The 19,842-nt window shown below is 47.3% G+C and overlaps 1 protein-coding gene across 3 annotated transcripts in view; it reads left to right on the top strand.

The window, feature by feature from the left end:
• mst (misato mitochondrial distribution and morphology regulator) overlaps nucleotides 1–19,842 on the top strand; it is a 99,346-nt gene that overhangs the window by 23,143 nt on the left and 56,361 nt on the right. For all 3 annotated transcript variants that reach the window (XM_045738453.2, XM_045738452.2, XM_045738454.2), the window contains exons 2-3: nucleotides 3,882–4,039; nucleotides 5,457–5,537. In XM_045738453.2, coding sequence (XP_045594409.2) covers nucleotides 3,956–4,039; nucleotides 5,457–5,537 — 165 coding nt within the window. In that variant the 5' untranslated portion in view covers nucleotides 3,882–3,955. The remainder of the gene's footprint in view (nucleotides 1–3,881; nucleotides 4,040–5,456; nucleotides 5,538–19,842) is intronic.

Genomic DNA, 19,842 nt, shown 5'->3' with positions numbered 1-19,842 from the left:
CCCCCAGTCAACCGCGAGTTTCTACGGAGCGCGAAAGTGTTAAATGCTAATCCCTTTTGTACAGGTCTGGTGAAGAAAACATGTTGATTCTTATATATAACGTCTGTATATTTTGAATAAAACATAAAATAGGATGGTGGGAGGAAAAAATGGGCGAGTGAGGCATTGTTGAGGGAGTGGCAGCGAGTGACTGGCTGGTGTGTGGCGGTCACTCCTCGTTGCTTTTCGACTCTCAATACCAAATTAGTGGTGCGTTATGGTGAACAAAACATGCAGATACTTCAACCCGTTCTCGCACTTTCTTACTGTCAATATTGACTTATTAACACTTTAGTGCGCGCGGCACTCCCTGAAAAAAAAGCGGGTTGTGCGCGCGGCGTTCTGGGCGCTCAAGCGTGAACACAAAAAAGTTTATCATCTTTTCACGCTCCTAACATCAATTCTCGAGCTACGTTTTTCATTTTGGTATCAATGCGTTGGCAATAAAATTCTCTACAAGATCATATGCATAAAATGTCACCCAACCATTTGCTATCCCACCACGAAGTAAATAAACACAAAGATGACTCGCCGTGACACCCAAACAGGAAGTAAATGTTCATACTCTTTCGTTTGTTGCCAGCCTCACAGTCATCCTACAGCGCTTATTTTGATATCACTGAACTCGCAATAAAATTTTCCACCCAGACATATGCCTATCAATGTCTAATTATGTTCCGCACGAGTGTGGGAACTGGGCGAAGCGTTAGCCGTGATTTCAGCAGCGACGACACTGTTGTGATGCAGCGCTTTGAAAGTTTATACTTATTTCACTGTCATGACATTATTTCTCGAGCTACGTATTTCATTTTTATAGCAATGTGTTCGCAATAGAAAGTTCTATAAGTACATGGGTAGAATTGGCCAACAGAGCGTCAAATAAATTTGCGGCGAATAAAATCTTCCGCGTGTTTGTACCCGTGAGCGTAAAAAGTTTTTACTTTGCTCATGTTTTTTCAAGTTTATACTTGATTCACTCCGTTTTTTTTGTTTGTATAGTGTTCGGAATAAAATTCTCTACACAGACATATGCATATAAATGTAGAATCATGATCGCGGCCAACACAAGAGTGTGTGGAGTGCGCGATTACCCTCGTTGTGACACCAATTCAATAGTCTCTCCTCTAAGTTACAATACATTGCCGTTTTCTCAAATAGGCACAGTGCCTATTAGAGAAAACAAAAATTTAATGGCAAACATATTCATACAAACCCCAAGTCGATCGAGTAGTAAATACCCAATATAACACTGTCCGTAAATTTACGTCGTGATCCGACAAGCGGTTAGGGAAACCGCCCGTAAGTCCAAGTCGAAAATCCAGGAAAGTGTTAAATAAGTGCATATGTGACATACTAATTTATTGTGAATATTTTAATTTACCTTGGAAAGCTTCATAGAAAACACCGACCTTACCTAACCTTCTTAGTATGTTAAGATAAGCATCTTATTGCTTCGTAATTACAATTATTACTTAACCTATACCTATAATAGGATAAGTAATAATTTTAATTACGAAGCAATAAGATGCTTATCTTAACATACTAAGAAGTTTAGGTAAGGTCGGTGTTTTCTATGAAGCTTTTCAAGGTAAACTAAAATATTCACAATAAATTAGTATGTCACATATGCATGTATTTAATAAGTCAATATTGACTATACGAAAGTGTGAGAACGGGTTGGATACTTATATATAACCTGTGTATAGAGTGTAATAGCAGAAAAACTATTTTTTTATTGTTTTATGAACATAATAATTGAATCACTAATATGCACACCATACTTTTGAGTATAGCAATTATTCACCACTTTTATTATATAAATATATTACAATACACATTATTGAATAATATTACTGCCAAAAAACTAAGAAAAAATCAATCAGAGACATAGAAATAATTAAGTGATAATATCTTTGTGGCAACTCCCACCTGTCAGCGCGGGTGACGCTGAAATGCTCTGACGACCGCTCTGTCAATGCTCACTTTTTGCCAGACTTTCTCGGTCAATTGCGCCCAAAATATGTCGCCTACGATTTTTCTTTTCCCCCGTGCTTAGGGAACACATATTAACATTTTAAGAAGACGAAATATTTTTTTAGAATTTTTTTTTCTTGCGCACAGGGGTGTAAAAGTTTTCAGGACCCCTGAGCAGTGGAAGGGTTAACCACTTAACTGCGCCAACCGAGTATTCTCGGTTGGCGGGAAACTGCGCCAACCGAGAAAACTCTTTGATTTTTTGGTACCAATTCTAAATGTGTACAAGGTTGGTTGTGTACGAAATGGACTCTTAGGAACTCCAGTGAGAGGCAGCCATCTTGGAAAAAATTCTCAGAATGCCCTAGGGCTGCTGGCTGGGTTTGTACTGAATGAGCAACCGTGGGTGGCGCACGCGCCTCTGGCTTCCAAACGCCTGTCCGCGGTGTTGAAAGATAACGCTCTGTCGGTGAAATTCAAACCTTATTGTTTGAAGAACATAAGGGTCATAATATTGGTGAAGCTAGGCACAATAAGGACCTAACACAAAGGTCAGATGCAAGTGATACAGCACCTATGAGGACGATACAGCAAGCGTATCCAGTTGTAGCTCTGAGCGTCACCCTTGCAATCCTATGCTATCTCCAATTTATTTAGATGATACATAGGTGAATCGTTTTCTGCGTTCAGTGATGCATCTGATACACGTAGCATAGATGAACAGTGTTAGCGGCTTCCATGGTGGTGTTTTCCCATGGATATTTTCAAGAATACCTGAATCTCTTCCTAACTGACAGACACTCTTTGAGGCTAGCTGAATCTCTTTCTGACTGATGGACACTCTTTGAGGCAAGCTGAATATCTTCTTGTGTGGGACCATACAAAGCAATCTTTTCAAGACTACCTTACAAATTGATCTTTTCCTATAATCTTTTCAATACTACCTTATGCTTTACAAGCTTGGCTACATACAACCTACAAGTACTAAAGCCAAGGGTCTATGTGAGTGTGTTATTTGCAAGCACACAGAATGAAGAAACAGGAAGTGAAAATTTATCTGTACCTGGTGCACTGAGAGCGACGTCGCACTGTGTATAATGGACTACTTCGTTGATTATTACTCAGTTTCGAAGCACTGAGTGTGTTTTACAGTGTGTTACTGTGTAAATAGTGTGGGAAACTGTACATATTGCAATTTTAGTGAATATTTAACAGGTAATATTGCGACAATAAGCATTTATTGTGGACACAATACTGACACATGTATCACAGTTCCATGGAACATTATGAACGTTCTATTGTATACATATTGTAAAGGACACAAATATGCATCATATATGACAAAAACAAAAAATAAAACCGCATTGGAAATACATAAAACAAATAATTGAAAATATATTTGTGGCAACACCTGGTGCTTGAATGCCCCGCGCGACCGTGTCTGGGTGATTCACGCACGGGTGACCAGGCCCTGATGACGTCACAGCGCACCTTGTCCACATCCCCACAGCCAAAGTAAGTGGAATTTGATATTTATTTTTACGTAGATATGTTCAGGGAAGGAAATTTATCATTTTACAAAGAAAAATAATTTTTTGGGAACACTTTATTTCATGCGCAGCACGGTGGTTAATGCTGTAGACCTTGTGGTGCTGGTACCATACATATTGCTTGTCTTATTGTAAATTATGAGTATTCAAGGTATTCAAGATAGGTAACTTATGGAAATGGTAGAATAATGTGCTTTTCACAAGCATGAAGCCTGTTTATTTATTGACACTGATACCATCATGAATTTTAAATTGTTCAGTATTATTACCAAAAATTGTCATTTGTTTTGTTCAGTATCTGATGACATTAAATTTCAGGATATGTGTTGAACTACATGCTAAGAGGGAATGAAGCAAGAATTTACTCATAGAATTCAAACTAAACAAACAGAATGGCACAGGCAGTTCGTGAATTGATCACCCTACAAGTTGGGCATTATGCGAACTTTGTTGGTACACATTTTTGGAATCTTCAGGTTAGTAAAGAATATAATCCTTAGCAAGTTTTCCGAGCAAGTATTTTCTTTATTATTTTGTGTTATCCAGCCTTATTCTCATATTTTAGTACTGTAGTTGTGTCAATAATAAATAAAAAATTAAACAAAACTGAAGAATTGTTGCACACCTCTTGAGGTTCATTGATTATAGAAAATAGCTTTCTTCCTCCTTTTCTAGCTTTTTTCTAGCTAATGTCTAATATAACATACATTAACCCGATAAGCTCCAGGGAGCCTCCAGGGCTCACCCAGAAAATGGCGTTTCATTACATTCAACGTTGGTTTTTTCTTTTTGCCGTGGAGAGTTAGTTACAAATATTAAAACCACACCAAAATATTTGAAAAGTAATTGGTTGGCTATTTATTCATTTAAATATTTACAAGAAAATAAAATGGGGTTAAACACAAGGCACATATTATGGTGTCATTGTATATCATACAGGAAGTGAGTGGGTATGTTGTCATCACTTGTGACATGGGTTAGGAGAGTGATGAGTGGAGAAGGGTGGGGGGAGGTATGGGTAGGGAGAGTCACCCACCTCCTGCCTATGTGTGGTCACATGCCTGACTGCTTACCCACTCATCCAAATTTGCCTACCCACCCATCTGACCCCCCCAATCCACCTACCCACCTGCCTGCCCACTCACCTGCCAACCACCAAGCACATCTGCCTGCCATCCATCCACCCACCCACCTGCCTGCCCAAGCCTGCCCACATCTGCCCAAACCTACCCGCCTACTCACCTGCCAACCACCAAGCACATCTGCCTGCCATCCACCCATCCAGCCTGCCCACTCACCCACGTGTCTGCCACTTGCCACTCACCCACGTGTCTGCCACTTGCCACTCACCCACTTGCCCTGTCTACCTACCAGCCAGGCAGCTAACCACCCACTTAAGCCCCACACACTAATTATAGTGTGTGGCAGTTCAAATTATGTCTGTGATACTGTACAAAATCTTTTGGAACTGTTCACTTTTGGACTTCGGTGGTGAAACGTCCTTTGATCTTGAATATGGGCTCATTCGGCAAGAGGTCCTTCCACATAGTCCAGATTAGTGAATTTCTACAGTATATATGATGTTTCCACTTTGGATATAGTTCTTCTAGTAAATCTAAACAAGTAATAAAATACTGTAGGTGATCTTGTACACTGTACATACACGATACTGTACATATTCATGTGCACTTCGATTATAATACGCACTAAAGAAGTTACTTAACTTCCAAACTGGAAACAAAATGCTTCTTCAGAAAAGTAGTTTAATAATATAGTATTGTATTTCGTATGAGTAATTTGTCATTTCTGCTAATGATGGTAGGCATTTGTAAGTTTAGAGTTGCGTAATTTAATTTATAACTTCATATTTTCATAATGCTATATATTTTTCAGGAAGCAAGTTTTGTGTATGACAGTTCTTCAGTTACAGACATCAATCATGACTTCCTCTTCAGAGAGGGTCTCACTCCTCAAGTATGTGTAGTAGTCAACTTGTAATTCCATAAATTATAATTTAAGATATAATTCTCTGTGCTTGTATTATGATGAATCTTATTTGTGACAGGGAGGTACATTCAGGCTGTGTTTATTAGATTTATTTATTTTAATTCATGCATAAATATTCCAGTGCTTTGGTATAGATCTTCTGATATCTCAACTTTCTTGAGTACCTTCACTCAAATATATTCTTCACTCATCCAGAATTTATTTTATGCTTTTGCAATTTCTGCCTTCCTCCCTCCCCATCTGTCTGTCTTTTTTGTCTCCATACTTCTGTCTGTCTGACCATTTTTCTCCCTACTTTCTTACTGTATTTGCATCTGTATACCTTTTCTGTGACTATTTCTACTTGTGTATACTGTATATCTATTTATGTTTTGTGTATCTTTGTATGTATAGTATATCTACTTTTGTCTATGTGTATATCTGTTCCCATCTACTATATATGTATGTCTTTCTATGAGTGTGTATATGTATATTACGGTACAACCTCGATTCAGTGAACTATATGGGACCAACCCCTGTTCATTGCAGGGTTGGATTCGTTGAAAGAGGGTGACCTTCAAGAGGCATTTGCATCAGTGTCTTTTTTTTTCTTGTAAACAATAAAAATACATTATCATATTATATACTGTACCTATATATTACTACTCTTCTAAAAAATACTGTGTTACAGTTGTTATATACATTATTGTTGGAGTTATGCCCATCTTAAATTCTCATGGAGTTGTGAATGCTGTACAGTAAATATGTACTGTAGTGTATTATGCCATTAGCATTGTATTGATAAGTTGTTCTGCTGTATGTTGAGTACTACAATACAGTTTATGAAAACTATTTTACACTAAAATTACTGTACTGCAACCTTAATTTTAACACTAACACTATGTACTTAAATTAAACACTTATTCTAACTGTACACTCCACACACGATGTTTTTAGATGTTTGCATCAGCTTTGCTGGTGCTGGCTGCTGTTGTACTGGTGTTGGGTATGGCTGTGCTCGTGTTAGGTACGGCTGTGCTCGTCTTGAGATGATTTCGGGGCTTTAGTGTCCCCGCGGCCCGGTCCTCGACCAGGCCTCCACCCCCAGGAAGCAGCCTGTGACATCTGACTAACACCCAGGTACCTATTTACTGTTAGGTAACAGGGGCATAGGGTGAAAGAAACTCCTATGATCGACCCACAGAGATATTACAGGAAAGAGATGGTTGGGTTGACTGCATCTATCTGGACCTAAAAAAGGCTTTCGACAGAGTTCCACATAAAAGGTTGGAAACTGGAAAATATTGGAGGGGTGACAGGTAAGCTTCTATCATGGATGAAAATTTTTCTGACTGATAGAAAAATGAGGGCAGTAATCAGAGGCAATGTATCGGAATGGAGAAATGTCACAAGTGGAGTACCACAGGGTTCAGTTCTTGCACCAGTGATGTTTATTGTGTACATAAATGATCTACCAGTTGGTATACAGAATTATATGAACATGTTTGCTGATGATGCTAAGATAATAGGAAGGATAAGAAATTTAGATGATTGTCATGCCCTTCAAGAAGACCTGGACAAAATAAGTAGATGGAGCACCACTTGGCAAATGGAATTTAATGTTAATAAATGTCATGTTATGGAATGTGGAATAGGGGAACATAGACCCCACACAACCTATATATTATGTGAGAAATCTTTAAAGAATTCTGATAAAGAAAGAGATCTAGGGGTGGTTCTAGATAGAAAACTATCACCTGAGGACCACATAAAGAATATTGTGCAAGGAGCCTATGCTATGCTTTCTAACTTCAGAATTGCATTTAAATACTGTACATGGATGGCGATATACTAAAGAAATTGTTCATGACTTTTGTTAGGCCAAAGCTAGAATATGCAGCTGTTGTGTGGTGCCCATATCTTAAGAAGCACATCAACAAACTGGAAAAGGTGCAAAGACATGCTACTAAGTGGCTCCCAGAACTGAAGGGTAAGAGCTACGAGGAGAGGTTAGAAGCATTAAACATGCCAAAACTAGAAGACAGAAGAAAAAGAGGTGATATGATCACTACATACAAAATAGTAACAGGAATTGATAAAATCGACAGGGAAGATTTCTTGAGACCTGGCACTTCAAGAACAAGAGGTCATAGATTTAAACTAGCTAAACACAGATGCCAAAGAAATATAAGAAAATTCACCTTCGCAAATAGAGTGGTAGACGGTTGTAACAAGTTAAGTGAGAAAGTGGTGGAGGCCAAGACCGTCAGTAGTTTCAAAGCGTTATATGACAAAGAGTGTTGGGAAGACTGGACACCACGAGCGTAGCTCTCATCCTGTAACTACACCTAGGTAATTACACTTAGGTAATTACTCTGCCCATTGTTTCTCGCCGGCGCCCGAAATCGAACCCGGGACCACAGGATCACAAGTCCAGTGTGCTGTTCGCTCGGCCGACCGGCTCCCTGTGGCTGAGCTCGTGCTGGGTACGGCTGTGCTTGTGCTGCGTACAGGTGTGTTCGTTCTGGGTCTGGTTGTGCTCGTGCTGGGTACAGCTGTGCTGGTTGATTTTCTGCTACTAGTTCTTGCAAAATATTGACTCATTTTTGGCACTGATAAGGCACTATTGGCAAGCCCCTGAGACATCTTGTCGTATAACAATACAGCCGTACTCAAAAAATGTTAAATTCCATGATTATTCGTCCACCGGTGGACAAACAGGTCACTCACAGACAAAGCTAATGGCACTGGGTGCCTACTGTATGAATGCAGACTATGTCTGTACACCCTACAATAGGCTAGTGTTTAAGCCAGATCGAGTAACATAAATTTCTCTCAAATATTGGATTTACATCAAATTATATATTTTGGGTTATATGCTTAGCTTAGCAATATTATTACGATAATAAGAGCTATAAAAAACCAGCGTTGAATGTAATGAAATGCCCTTTTCTGGGTGAGCCCTAGAGGCTCCCTGGAGCTTATCGGGCTAATGTATTTTATATTAGGCCGGGACATTAGCTATGGAGTTCAGACCTACCAGGGACCAGCGCCAGAACCTTCAGAGAGGTTTCAGGGAGCAATGGCCCTGGAAAACCCCCCCTGTGGTTGGGGCTTTTTCCTTATCTGCCATTGACTGGGCTTAGGCACCCAGAAAGGTAGGCATAACAAAATAAACCCCACATGGTAAGAAACTTAACAACAAAAACCGAAGAGAGGTAGAACTCCCTACAATCCCAAGGAAACAAGCAAATGTAACACACTACTGCTATGCCGCTTGTCCATGCAGCCCTCCCCTCCCCGAGAGGGGGAGAGAGGGGCCCCGGACCTCACCGCGTCGGCTGCATAGCACTTTAGTTTGGAAGCTAAGCTTCAACCACGCGAAAAAAACACCGACCGGTGGGAGGGAGGGTTGCCAGGGAGCCTCCGAAGCTCAGCCAGAAAATGGCGTTTCATTACATTCAACGCTGGTTTTCTGAGGGGAGCCTCTACGACTCCATGGAGCTTCATACCGAAAGAGAAGGAAAAGAGGGACTGACCCGGGAGGTGGATGCCTCAAAACTTCTCAATGTAAAGTTAAGACAACAGGCTGCGACCTGTGACCCAAAGCAACACAAGAACGCTCTGGAGCAGACACACTCACCAAAAAACGGGCAGCCTAGACCCTGTGCAACCTCCAAAATCCCTGCACCCGAATATGAGGCCAAGACATGATAACAAACATGGCAGTCAAAGCTGCAAACGTCCGAACTTCACAGGTGCGAGGATAAACTGCAGGCTGGCTACACTTAATAAGCCTGCGGATGGCTTGGAAGACCCGAGCCCTGGAACAGGGAACGAGGGAAACCGGATCAATCCAAAGCGCATCCACAGCCACCACAGCCGAGGCACGCAGGTAACGGCGAAGAGCCGCAACCGGACACTATACATAATGCACCCCCCGAACCACCCAAGCATCAATAACCCAAGGACTCCTCCGGAAAGCAGCCGTCTTGTTCTTTGCCAGAAAAGACGGAGAAGGCTGCAAACGTGTAAATCTAGCACCAGGACCAAAAGAGCAGAAACCTCTGCGCCGGAGGAGAGCAGGACGCTCCCCGACCCAACCCCCAGAGACCAATGCCAACAAAAACATGGCCTTGGAAAAACAATCTTTAAACTGAAAGGGCCACCACAAACCAAGGAAATGAAAGATAAAAGAGCACCCTGACCAAGGACCAGGATGGCTCAGGCTGTGCATGAGCAGACCGGAGGTGAAACAAAGCATGAGAAAGCGTACGGAACGGGGCGGATGTGACGTTCACCCCGAATGCAAGCTGGAGCAGCTCCACCAGCGCCACACGATATGAGGCAACAGTAAGAAGCATTAAATGAAGGTCCTGAAAAAAACAAGAAAGGACGAGACAACCCAATCCGAAAGAGAAGACAACCTACGAAGAGCAAGAAAATGGTGAAAAGAAACACCAGGAAACTTCATACGGTCGCTGAGATGAAGCTTGCAGGTGGGACACCATCAACGAAGCCACCTGATCACCATTGAGATGATGATACACCCGCTTTAAAAAGACCAGACGCGAAGAGCAGAGGAGAAGGCTGAACCAACCATTTACCGGACTGGTCCGACCTGCCAAAAGAGACAGAGCCACGAGAAACGCCCCGGGTTCGGACACCGAGCAGTGCCTGAAAACAAGGCTAGGCTGGCCACCAAGGGGTCACAAGGACTACTCTCCCTGGGAAGGACTCCAACCAAGCCAGAACCCGAAACAACAGCTGGACCGGGGACAGAGGTACAGGTAACTCCACCTCGACCAGTCCTGCCGAATATCATCTACCATGAACGCATCACAGGCGGGGAAAGGCGTCACATAGAATGGGAGATGCCAAGACCACACCGACGCAAAGATGTCCATGTCCGGGAGTCCGTACGGCCGGCAGAGCCAACGAAATGAGGTGGCGATGACCGGCCATTCTGTGAACAGAGGAATGAACTGAGACAGGCTGTCCGCCAGGACATTGGACACTCCCCAGACACGAACCGCACGGAGCGCACAAACCCCGAGAAACCAGCAGATAAGCCACTCAAAGGGACCAACCCCAAAGAGGTAAGGATCGAAGAGAACCCCCTGTGGTTCCAACAATGAACCACCGGAGAACAGTCCGAATGGAGCCAAATGGTAGAACCCCGAGTGACCTGAACTCTCCGATGCGCAAATCAGACTGCTGCGAGCTCCCGAACCATGCTGTGATGGAAGGACGAACCCCACCGTCCCCAACCGACCTGGTGACCACTGGTCACAAAGCCCCAGCCGAGAGACGACCCGTCCGTGAACACATCGAGCGAAGGCTCGAGGAAGCGCCAAAACACTGAACCCTGAAAATCCTGAAGAGGAAGCCGGTGACGCAGCACCGACACAAGGCTCCCGGAGGACGAACCCAACAATCGCGAGAGAGGCAGAAGGGGCCTCTGTAGTCCCTGTAGGAACCAAAACAGACGCCGAAGCCAAACCTGATCCGGCGGGTAGACCAGCATGGCGAAGTTCAGATTCCCGCACAACTGCTCGAGCAACTGCCCAGGGACCCGGGACCCCCTCAGTAACAGCCGAAGGCAGGATCGCAAACGCAACAACGCCTCTGGAGGGAGGCAAAGAAGCGGTCCAAGAGTCCGAAAGAAGTCCGAGCCGTCTTGAAACCAGATGGAATGTCCTCCAGTTCACCAGGAACCCGAACCCGGCGAGCTGGAAAGAACCACACCCCTGGTGAGCAGACAAGTGGACCGACTGGGAGCCCACACCAGCCAGTCGTCGAGGTAGGCCAGAAAACGAATCCCAAGCAGACACAGACAGGTCACCAAGATCCGGTAAAGATTGTAAATGCACAAGGTGCCAATAACAAGCTAGGGAAGGCAACAAAAGCGGCAAGCCTGAAGCCCCCACCACCAACTGTACCCGTTCTGGAACCCCGGAGAGAAACATGCCAAGAAGTGACCCGGAGGTCCTGGGGACACCATCCAGGCACCCATCCCCAACAGAAGCGGACTAGAGACAACAGTCATCTGAAGAGGGGCAAAGAATCCAGGACACAGACTGAACAAGTCCAGAAGAACCGCAGATCCGCAAAGTCCCGTGTCGGCATTGGAACAGGTGGGAACCCTGGAAGGATGGGGCGGATCGACCACGTCCAAGCGCACCCACACCAAGATGACATGACGAAGCGCAGGGGAAGAAGCCCACCCTGCCAGCCCTGAAAGTGAGTGGGCCGGAAGCCCACCAGAAGCCGGAAGACAACCAAAAAACGCCCACGAACTGCAGGGCCAAGCGCGGGCCAACAGAGCAAGCCGCCCTCCCAGCGCCCTGTTAGCAGTGAAGGGATCGGAGCCCCTTCCATAAGAAACTGTATCAGTGCATAATACTATAAACAGTGCATCCTCACTCTAACTCTAACGAACCCTGCTCTAGCGAATTCCCAGAAGATCCGAACAAATTGAATTCGGTACTAAATGTTCAGTGGAACATACAAATGTTTGATTAAGCGAGGATTATTCGTCCAAGCGATCACCGAGACCGAACTGTCATAGTTGATGACAGCCACTGTCATCAACTATGATTCACCAAAGTGTAAACAGTTGTAGAGTATTATATTTTGCTTACCCATTGTTTCCAGTGAGAATTTTTTTTTTTTTTTTTTTTTTTTTTTTTTTTTTTTTTGAGATATATACAAGAGTTGTTACATTCTTGTACAGCCACTAGTACGCGTAGCGTTTCGGGCAGGTCCCTGGAATACGATCCCCGCCGCGAAGAATCGTTGTTACAACCAAGTACACATTTTACTGTTGAGTTAAACAGAGGCTACAGTTAAGGATTTGCGCCCAGTAAAACCTCCCCGGCCAGGATACGAACCCATGGCATAGCGCTCGCGGAACGCCAGGCGAGTGTCTTACCACTACACCACGGAGACTGTTTTTGAAATGGTTGAAGGATGATAAAGTGGTGTTGGGGAGGCAGGTTGCATCATTGGTGAGGGTTGGAGTCTGGGGTCAAGTGGTGTCAGTAGTTGGGGGTTTAGTGTCAGGAGGCAGGTGGTGGAAGTTATTCTCATTAGGGGTTGTCAGAGAAGACCTGGTGGTGTCAGTGGTGGAAGTTGTCAGGGGAGGCAGGTGGTGTCAGGTGGTGTCAGGGGAGACAGGTGGTATCAGGGGAGGCAGGTGGCATCAGGGGAGGTAGGTGGTGGCAGGTGGTGTCAGATGTTGTCAGGGGAGGCAGGTGGTGTCAGGGGAGGCAGGTGGTGTCAGGTTTTGTCAGGCGAGGCAGGTGGTGTCAGGAGGAGCCAGGTGGTGTCAGGGGGAAGGCAGGTGGTATCAGGGGAGGCAGGTGGTGGCAGTGGAGGGGAGGCAGGTGGTGTCAGGGAGGAAGGTGTTGTCAGATGGTGTCAGTAGAGGGGAGGCAGGTGGTGTCAGGGGAGGCAGGTGGTGTCAGGGGTGGCAGGTGGTGTCAGGTGAGGTAGGTGGTGTCAGGGGAGGCAGGTGGTGTCAGGGGAGGCAGGTGGTGTCAGGTTTTGTCAGGCGAGGCAGGTGGTGTCAGGGGGAGCCAGGTGGTGTCAGGGGGAAGGCAGGTGGTGGCAGTGGAGGGGAGGCAGGTGGTGGCAGTGGAGGGGAGGCAGGTGGTGTCAGGGAGGAAGGTGTTGTCAGGGGAGGCAGGTGTTGTCAGGTGTTGTCAGTGGAGGCAGGTAGTGTCAGGGGAGGCAGGTGGTGTCAGGGGAGGCAGGTGGTGTCAGGTGTTGTCAGTGGAGGCAGGTAGTGTCAGGGGAGGCAGGTGGTGGCTGGTGGTGTCAGGGGAGGCAGGTGGTGTCAGGTGTTGTCAGTGGAGGCAGGTGGTGGCAGGTGGTGTCAGGGGAGGCAGGTGGTGTCAGGTGTTGTCAGTGGAGGCAGGTGGTGGCAGGTGGTGTCAGGGGAGGCAGGTGGTGGCAGGTGTTGTCAGTGGAGGCAGGTAGGGTCAGTGGGTGAGCTCTGGTTATCAGTTATCAGCTAGTTGGCAATACGTGGCTGGCCCCTCCATGCTTCCACCTCAATAGTTCACCCACTATCTGATTTTCGCCAAATTAGCTGAGAAAATGTTACCATTTCAGTTGTTTGTAACATATCGTTATGGCGTCAGTGGTGAGGGAGGGACGTATTGTTGGTGGGAGTGGAAAGGCATCAGGAAAGGGGAGAGTGTGAGTGGAGACCTGTCCACCCACCAGTTATGGCGTCTGCTGACTCCGCACCACGTACTTGCCTCGATACTATACTCACTTGATGCTTTTTACACAGTTAGGAGAGAAAATTTATTTCAGTGGTTTGTAACATATCGATGTATCATATTCCTTTAGTCTAAATATAGAATGCATAATAAATGGGTGTATCAGTGGTGAGGGGGATGTATTAGGGGGGGGGGTTAGAAAGTCAGCTAGCCTCTGTTTTCTGGGGAGTGCCCCGTCGGCTCCTCGGAGCTATCCAGGTTGGATGGATATGAATATCTGTCTGGCATTAGTCAATGTATGGAGTTCTGCCTACCAGGGACCACGAGCCAGAACCTGCCCCCCCCCTCCTCTAGAGAGGCACGAGGAGCAATGGCTTATAGAGACTCCCTGTGGTTGGGAGCATTCTATGTCTGCCATCGACCAGGACAGGCACCCAGAAAGGTAGGCGCCCCAAAACAAACCCCTATTCTGGTAAAATTATTGTGATCGAAAGCCGAACAGGTGGACAGAAAATTAGCAAACTAGCATGATGTCATCATGTCGCCGCACCACTGTCCGCGCAACCCCCCCCCCTCCCCGGGAAGGGGAAGCCCCAGACTCATCCATCGGCGACCCAACTGATGGCTCATGGCTGATGGAAGTCTGGTGCAGTCATGCCTCTGGCTCCAGTTTTTCTGTTGCAGCTCTGTGCCTTGTGGTGTGGGCTGTCCCTTCAGGTGGTGTGTGAGCCAGGAGTGATATTCCACGGTACTCGGGCTGCATGCGCTTAGGGTCTCCTTCCCTAGGTGCCCTGTAAGTACTGCCCTTGGGGCTTGAGGCCACCTTCCACAAGTCACCTCAGGATCTACCTCTGTTGTGCCGCTTACTGCTCGGTATTTGGCCGCTTTTGGAGTCAGCTGGGTTTTTTTCTTACCCTTGTTTGTCTCTGGGTAGGGGTAATTTTCATCACTGGCGGGGCACAGGGTACTGCACAGCTAGTTTTCACCATTAACAGCGGCTGGCTCTGTTACGCCGTGGTACGCTGTCCTCTTGCGGGGTTTTTCTTTTGTTTTTGTTTTCTGGCTGGTGGGGGAGTCTGCTGTTGTCGTCCCCATCGCTGTTCTTGGGGTGTCTTTATCTCTCCCTTTGTGTGGGTGGTCCTACCCGCTTGGCCCCTGTGAGTGGACACATCCCGGGGGTTCAGCTTTAGGAGTTTTGTTGATAGACTTGGGCGCTGGTTCGCAGTACCGTGCCTGGGCTTCCCTTAGCATGTTACCAAGGCTTAGGACCCTGGGAAACCCCAGGGGGTTTCCCTACGTGATCCGATGGATGTGACCCCTGAGTCCCCTCTCGCATCTTGCGAATTTGAAGGTTGCTCTGTTCCCCTTGCCTCAGGGTGACACTCGCCACTTTTGCCTCCGCCATGCTGCCTATTGGGTTGGTGATTGTTTTGACCCGGAGTCGTGCGACGTGTGTTGTCTGTTCGTACTCCAATTCATCCAAGCTCTTGTTATGATATGTGGGTGCAGGCAGCTAAGGCATTGCATTCTAGATTTAGGTTGCTGCAACACGCTCGGTTGGTTAAGGCCCCGATGCCCCGAGACTGACCCGTTTTGGTTATAGGGACCCGGACTTAGGGGTGGGAGTCGCTTCGGCTCTGGTTTCGTCCGCTCCTCCTAGTCCTTCCCTGTCTGTAGTTCGTTCAATCCCTGCCCCCTTGCTTCCGACTCCGAAGCGTCTGAGGGTTTCGGAGTCGGGGCAGGGTCTAGTTGGTGTTGAGACTCGGGTGGTCTCAGGAGTGTCCCCTTCTAGGGTTGCTGCGGAGGCATTCGAGTCTGGTCCTTCTGCTGGAGCTTCTGGGTCTAGCCAGTGGGCCCCCTTTGTTCCTGCTTTTTCGGCAGCTCCTGCCTTTTCTTTGGAGGTGGTGGGTTTGGAGGTCGGTTCGGCCCCGGGTCCTCAGGATGAGGTTCTTGGGGTTGGGGAGGGGTTGGCTTGGGGGGCCTTGGGCCCCATTGGACCCCGCCTGGGTTTTTCTGTCCATCGAGCGGGGTTTGGCGTTACAAGGAGAGGGGTTCTCTTTTGCTCCCTCCGCATACGAGTTGGATTTGGTATCCACCCCTCTGTCGGGTAATCTCGGAGTGGGTTCACTTGGGCGTGGTCGAACTGACAGTGTCCCTCAGGTAGGTTTCCTACCTGTTTCTGGTCCAAAAATGGGACTGCCTGGACCTCTGGTTCATTCTGGACTTGTCCTGTCTGAACCCATGGCTGACACATTTGACCCCGAGTGTTGCGAATTTTTTTGCTTGTTTGTGATTCAATTCACCCAATCTGAGTATGATTTTCTTTGGGAGCAGGCTGCATGAGCGTTGCAGGATAGGCTTAGGTTATTGCAACGTGCTCGGGCTGTCACTTCCCTGGATGCCCCGAGCTGCCCCGCTTTGCCTTTGCTTTTTGAGGCCTCTGCAGTTGAGCGTTATATTCAGGCGGCTTCTTCCACTTGCTGCCCTGTATCTGAATTGTTGGTTCTCTGGGGAACTGGGTGGTTCCTTCCCGGCGGGGTTATGCCAGGGCTCGCGGTTCCGTTCGTCGGGGTCGGCCACAGGTGTCGGGTTCGGTGCCGGTGCCGCCTGAGGTCCTGACTGTGCCTGATTGGCGCAGTGTTCGCTCTGCATGCAGATCGGGTTCTCGTAAGGGGCAGCGGCCCTTTCACAGTTTGCCCCTTTGATGGGGCAGTGGGGAGGGGGAATGCTTTGTTCGCTCACACCTGGTCTCATGATTTGTGGGCCTTTCGGGGTCGTTTCTCTCGGCCTGCAGTGGTGTTGGGTGGTTCCTCCTTCAGAGGGTTCGGGGCTGACGGGGCAGGCTTCCTCTCATGCGCTCTGTCAGGTAGTCTTGGAGTGGATGTGCTTGGGCAAGATAGAAACAATGACGTCTCTCAGATTGGTTTCCCGCCTGTTTCCAGTTCCGAAACAGGACTGTATGGACCTGCAGTTCATTTTGGACTTGTCCCGTCTGAGCCCTTGGGTTTCTTGCCCCACATTTCGGATGACCACTCTGTCCCAGGTTCGGCTTCTGTTGAAGCCTGGCGCTTGGATTGTGTCCCTGAACTTCAAGGACACGTACTGGCATGTCCCTGTTCATCTAGGGTTCCGGGACTGACTCGGTTTTATTGTGGGGCATCAGTGTTACCGCTTTCGTTGTCTCCCATTCGGGTCGAATCTGGCATCTCACGTGTTCATTAGCCTTACCCAGGTCGTGGTGGCCCGTCTGTGTCTGTTAGGTGTTTGGGTGTTTGCATACCTCGACGATTGGCGGGTTTGGGCTCCCAGTCGGTCCGCATGTCTGCTCGCCAAGGATTTGGTGCTTTCCCAGCTGGCCGGGTTCGGGTTCCTGGCGAACTGGAGGAAGTCCCATCTAGTTCCCTTCCAGGTTTGGTCCTGGCTGGGTCTTGTGTGCGACTCTTGGACTGCTTCCTTGTTTCTTCCTCAAAGTGTCTCTCCTTCGGCTGTGGTCCCACATGAACTTGTATCTGGGGGGCTCCCTGGTCACCTGGCGGTTGCTTGAGGGGGTCTGCGGGAGCCTGAACTTTGCGAAGTTGGTCTACCCACCGGGTCGGGTTTGGCTTCGTCGGCTGTTCTGGTTCCTTCAGGGACATCCCTTTCACCTCTCTTGCAATTGCTGGGTTCCACCCCCAGGGGCCTTGTGTCGGCTGCTGGCGTTGGGTGGCTCCTCCTGCCAGCCGGAAGCCGGCCTGTATGGGCCGGCTTCCTCTTGGGTTTTTCGGGGTTCTGTGCCTTGTCTTCTACCCGAGCTCTCGCTCGATGTGTTCACGGACGCTTCGTCTCTCGGCTGGGGCTTTGTGATCCGGTTTCCCTTCTTCCCTGTTCACAGGTTCGGGTCTCTCAGGTCGTCCGCAGGGTAATTAAGTCTAGCCAGCCTGCGGTCTATCCCCGTGCCCATGATGTTCGTAAGTTTGCTGCTCTTGCTGCCGTCTTTGGCAATATGTCTTGGGCTCACATTCGGGCATGGGGTTTTTGGCAGTCGAACAGGGTCCTGACTGCACGCTACCTCGTGAACGCGACACAGCGACAAAGCGACACAGACCCAGTTGGGTCTGTGTCGCTTTGGGTCGGCGGTTGCAGCCAATTGTCTCGACTTTGAGTTGAGGAATGGAGCACCGACCGCCTCCCGGGTAGGTCCCCTTCTTTCTTGTTTTGTCTTTGGTGAAATAGCCTTGGGAAGCCGAAGGGGCTCCCCCAAGAAAACGAGCATTGAATGTAATAAAACGCCATTTTCTGGGTGAGTCCTGGAGACTCCATGGCAACCCTCCCTCTCTTCGGTCGGCAGTTTTTCTCATTTTTTGATATCCAGCCTCAGAACTGGGGTGAGGATCGCTGGAGCGAGGGTCTGGGGCTTCCCCTTTCCCATCCCGGGGAAGGGGGGAGCTGTGCAAACATGCGGCGCGGCTCGTGTGACGTCATGCTTGTTTGCACGTTTTTCTTTTGGGGAGTTCTGTTCACTCGTTTGAAGCTTTTCGTTGTTAACCAGAATAGGGGTTTGTTTTGTGGGGCTTACCTTTCTGGGTGCCTGTCCCAGTCAATGGTAGATATAGAATGCTCCAAATCACATGTGCATTTCTATGGGCCATTACTCCTGCTTCTGTGAGGGGGCCAGGTTCTGGCTTGTGGTCCCCAGTAGGCCTAGAACTCCACCCACATTGACTGATGCAAAATAGTTAGGGGTATCCATATCAGGCATGGATAGTTCCGGGGAGCCTCCGGGACTCACCCAGAAAATGGCGTTTCATTATACAGTGGTACCTCGGAATGCGAGTGTCCCAGTATGCGAGTTTTTCGGAATACAAGCAGGATTTCCTCGGAAAATATGTCTCGGAACGTGAGGGTTACCTCGGGACGCGAGTTTGTTGATACACGTACAGGCCGACCCAGCGCGTGGTGGTTTGGCGATCATCGCCCCTCTGCCCCTCTGCTCCTCAGTTTACCATTGTCTCGCGCCCAGTGACTACCCCACATCAATTCTTCTCGCGGATTTTCAGTGTTTTGTTGGTTTTTTGGTGATTTGACTATACAATTTGTTATTATATATCTCACCATGGGTCCCAAGAAAGCCAGTGGTAAGGATAAAGGCCAGAAAGCCCATGTGAGGATGACAATACAGGAGAAACAAGAGATCATTCGGAAGCATGAGAATGGTACACGTGTTGTTGAACTTTGTAGGCAGTACAACAAAGCCACATCAACAATATGCACTATACTTTAGAAGAAAAATGAGATTATGAGTGCTAAAGTGGCAAAAGGAGTCAGAACAATAACGAAATAAAGACCACAAATACCTGAAGAAGTGGAAAAGTTGTTATTAATTTGGATACACGACAAGGAGTTAAGGGGTGATAGTGTTTCGGAGGTCATTATTTGTGAGAAAACCAGGGTATTGCACGAAGACCTTCTAAAGAATACCCCTGCAACGAGTGATGCAGATACAAAAGAGTTTAAGGCAAGCAGGGGCTGGTTTGAAAAATTTAGAAGAAGTGGTATCCATAGTGTTACAAGGCATGGGGAGGCAGCCAGCTCAGACAAACCAGCCGCTGGACGATTTATTGAGGAATTTAAAGAGTTTGCAGAGGCTGAGGGATACCTACCGCAACAAGTGTTTAATTGTGACGAAACAGGACTGTTTTGGAAAAGAATGCCTAAGAGGACATACATTACCAAGGAGGAAAAATCCTTGCCCGGACACAAGCCTATGAAAGATAGGTTTACGCTTGTGCTGTGTTCAAATGCGAGTGGCGATTTGAAAATTAAACCCTTGCTAGTGTATCATTCTGAAAATCCAAGGGTTTTCAAACAATATAAAGTGCAGAAAACCCATTTGTGTGTGATGTGGAAGGCTAATAAAAAAGCATGGGTGACTAGGCTTATTTTTTCGGAGTGGGTGAATGAAGTGCTGTGCCCTGCCATAGAAAAATATCTGCAGGAGAAACATTTGCCACTCAAAGCCGTGCTTCTCCTCGACAATGCTCCTGCTCATCCTCCAAGCTTGGAAGATGATTTGTTGCCCAGAT

This window comes from Procambarus clarkii, chromosome 43, assembly GCF_040958095.1.
Source record: "Procambarus clarkii isolate CNS0578487 chromosome 43, FALCON_Pclarkii_2.0, whole genome shotgun sequence".
NCBI lineage: Eukaryota > Metazoa > Arthropoda > Malacostraca > Decapoda > Cambaridae > Procambarus > Procambarus clarkii.
Note: the sequence above shows the minus strand (reverse complement) of the source record. Positions and strands in the feature narration are given on the sequence as shown.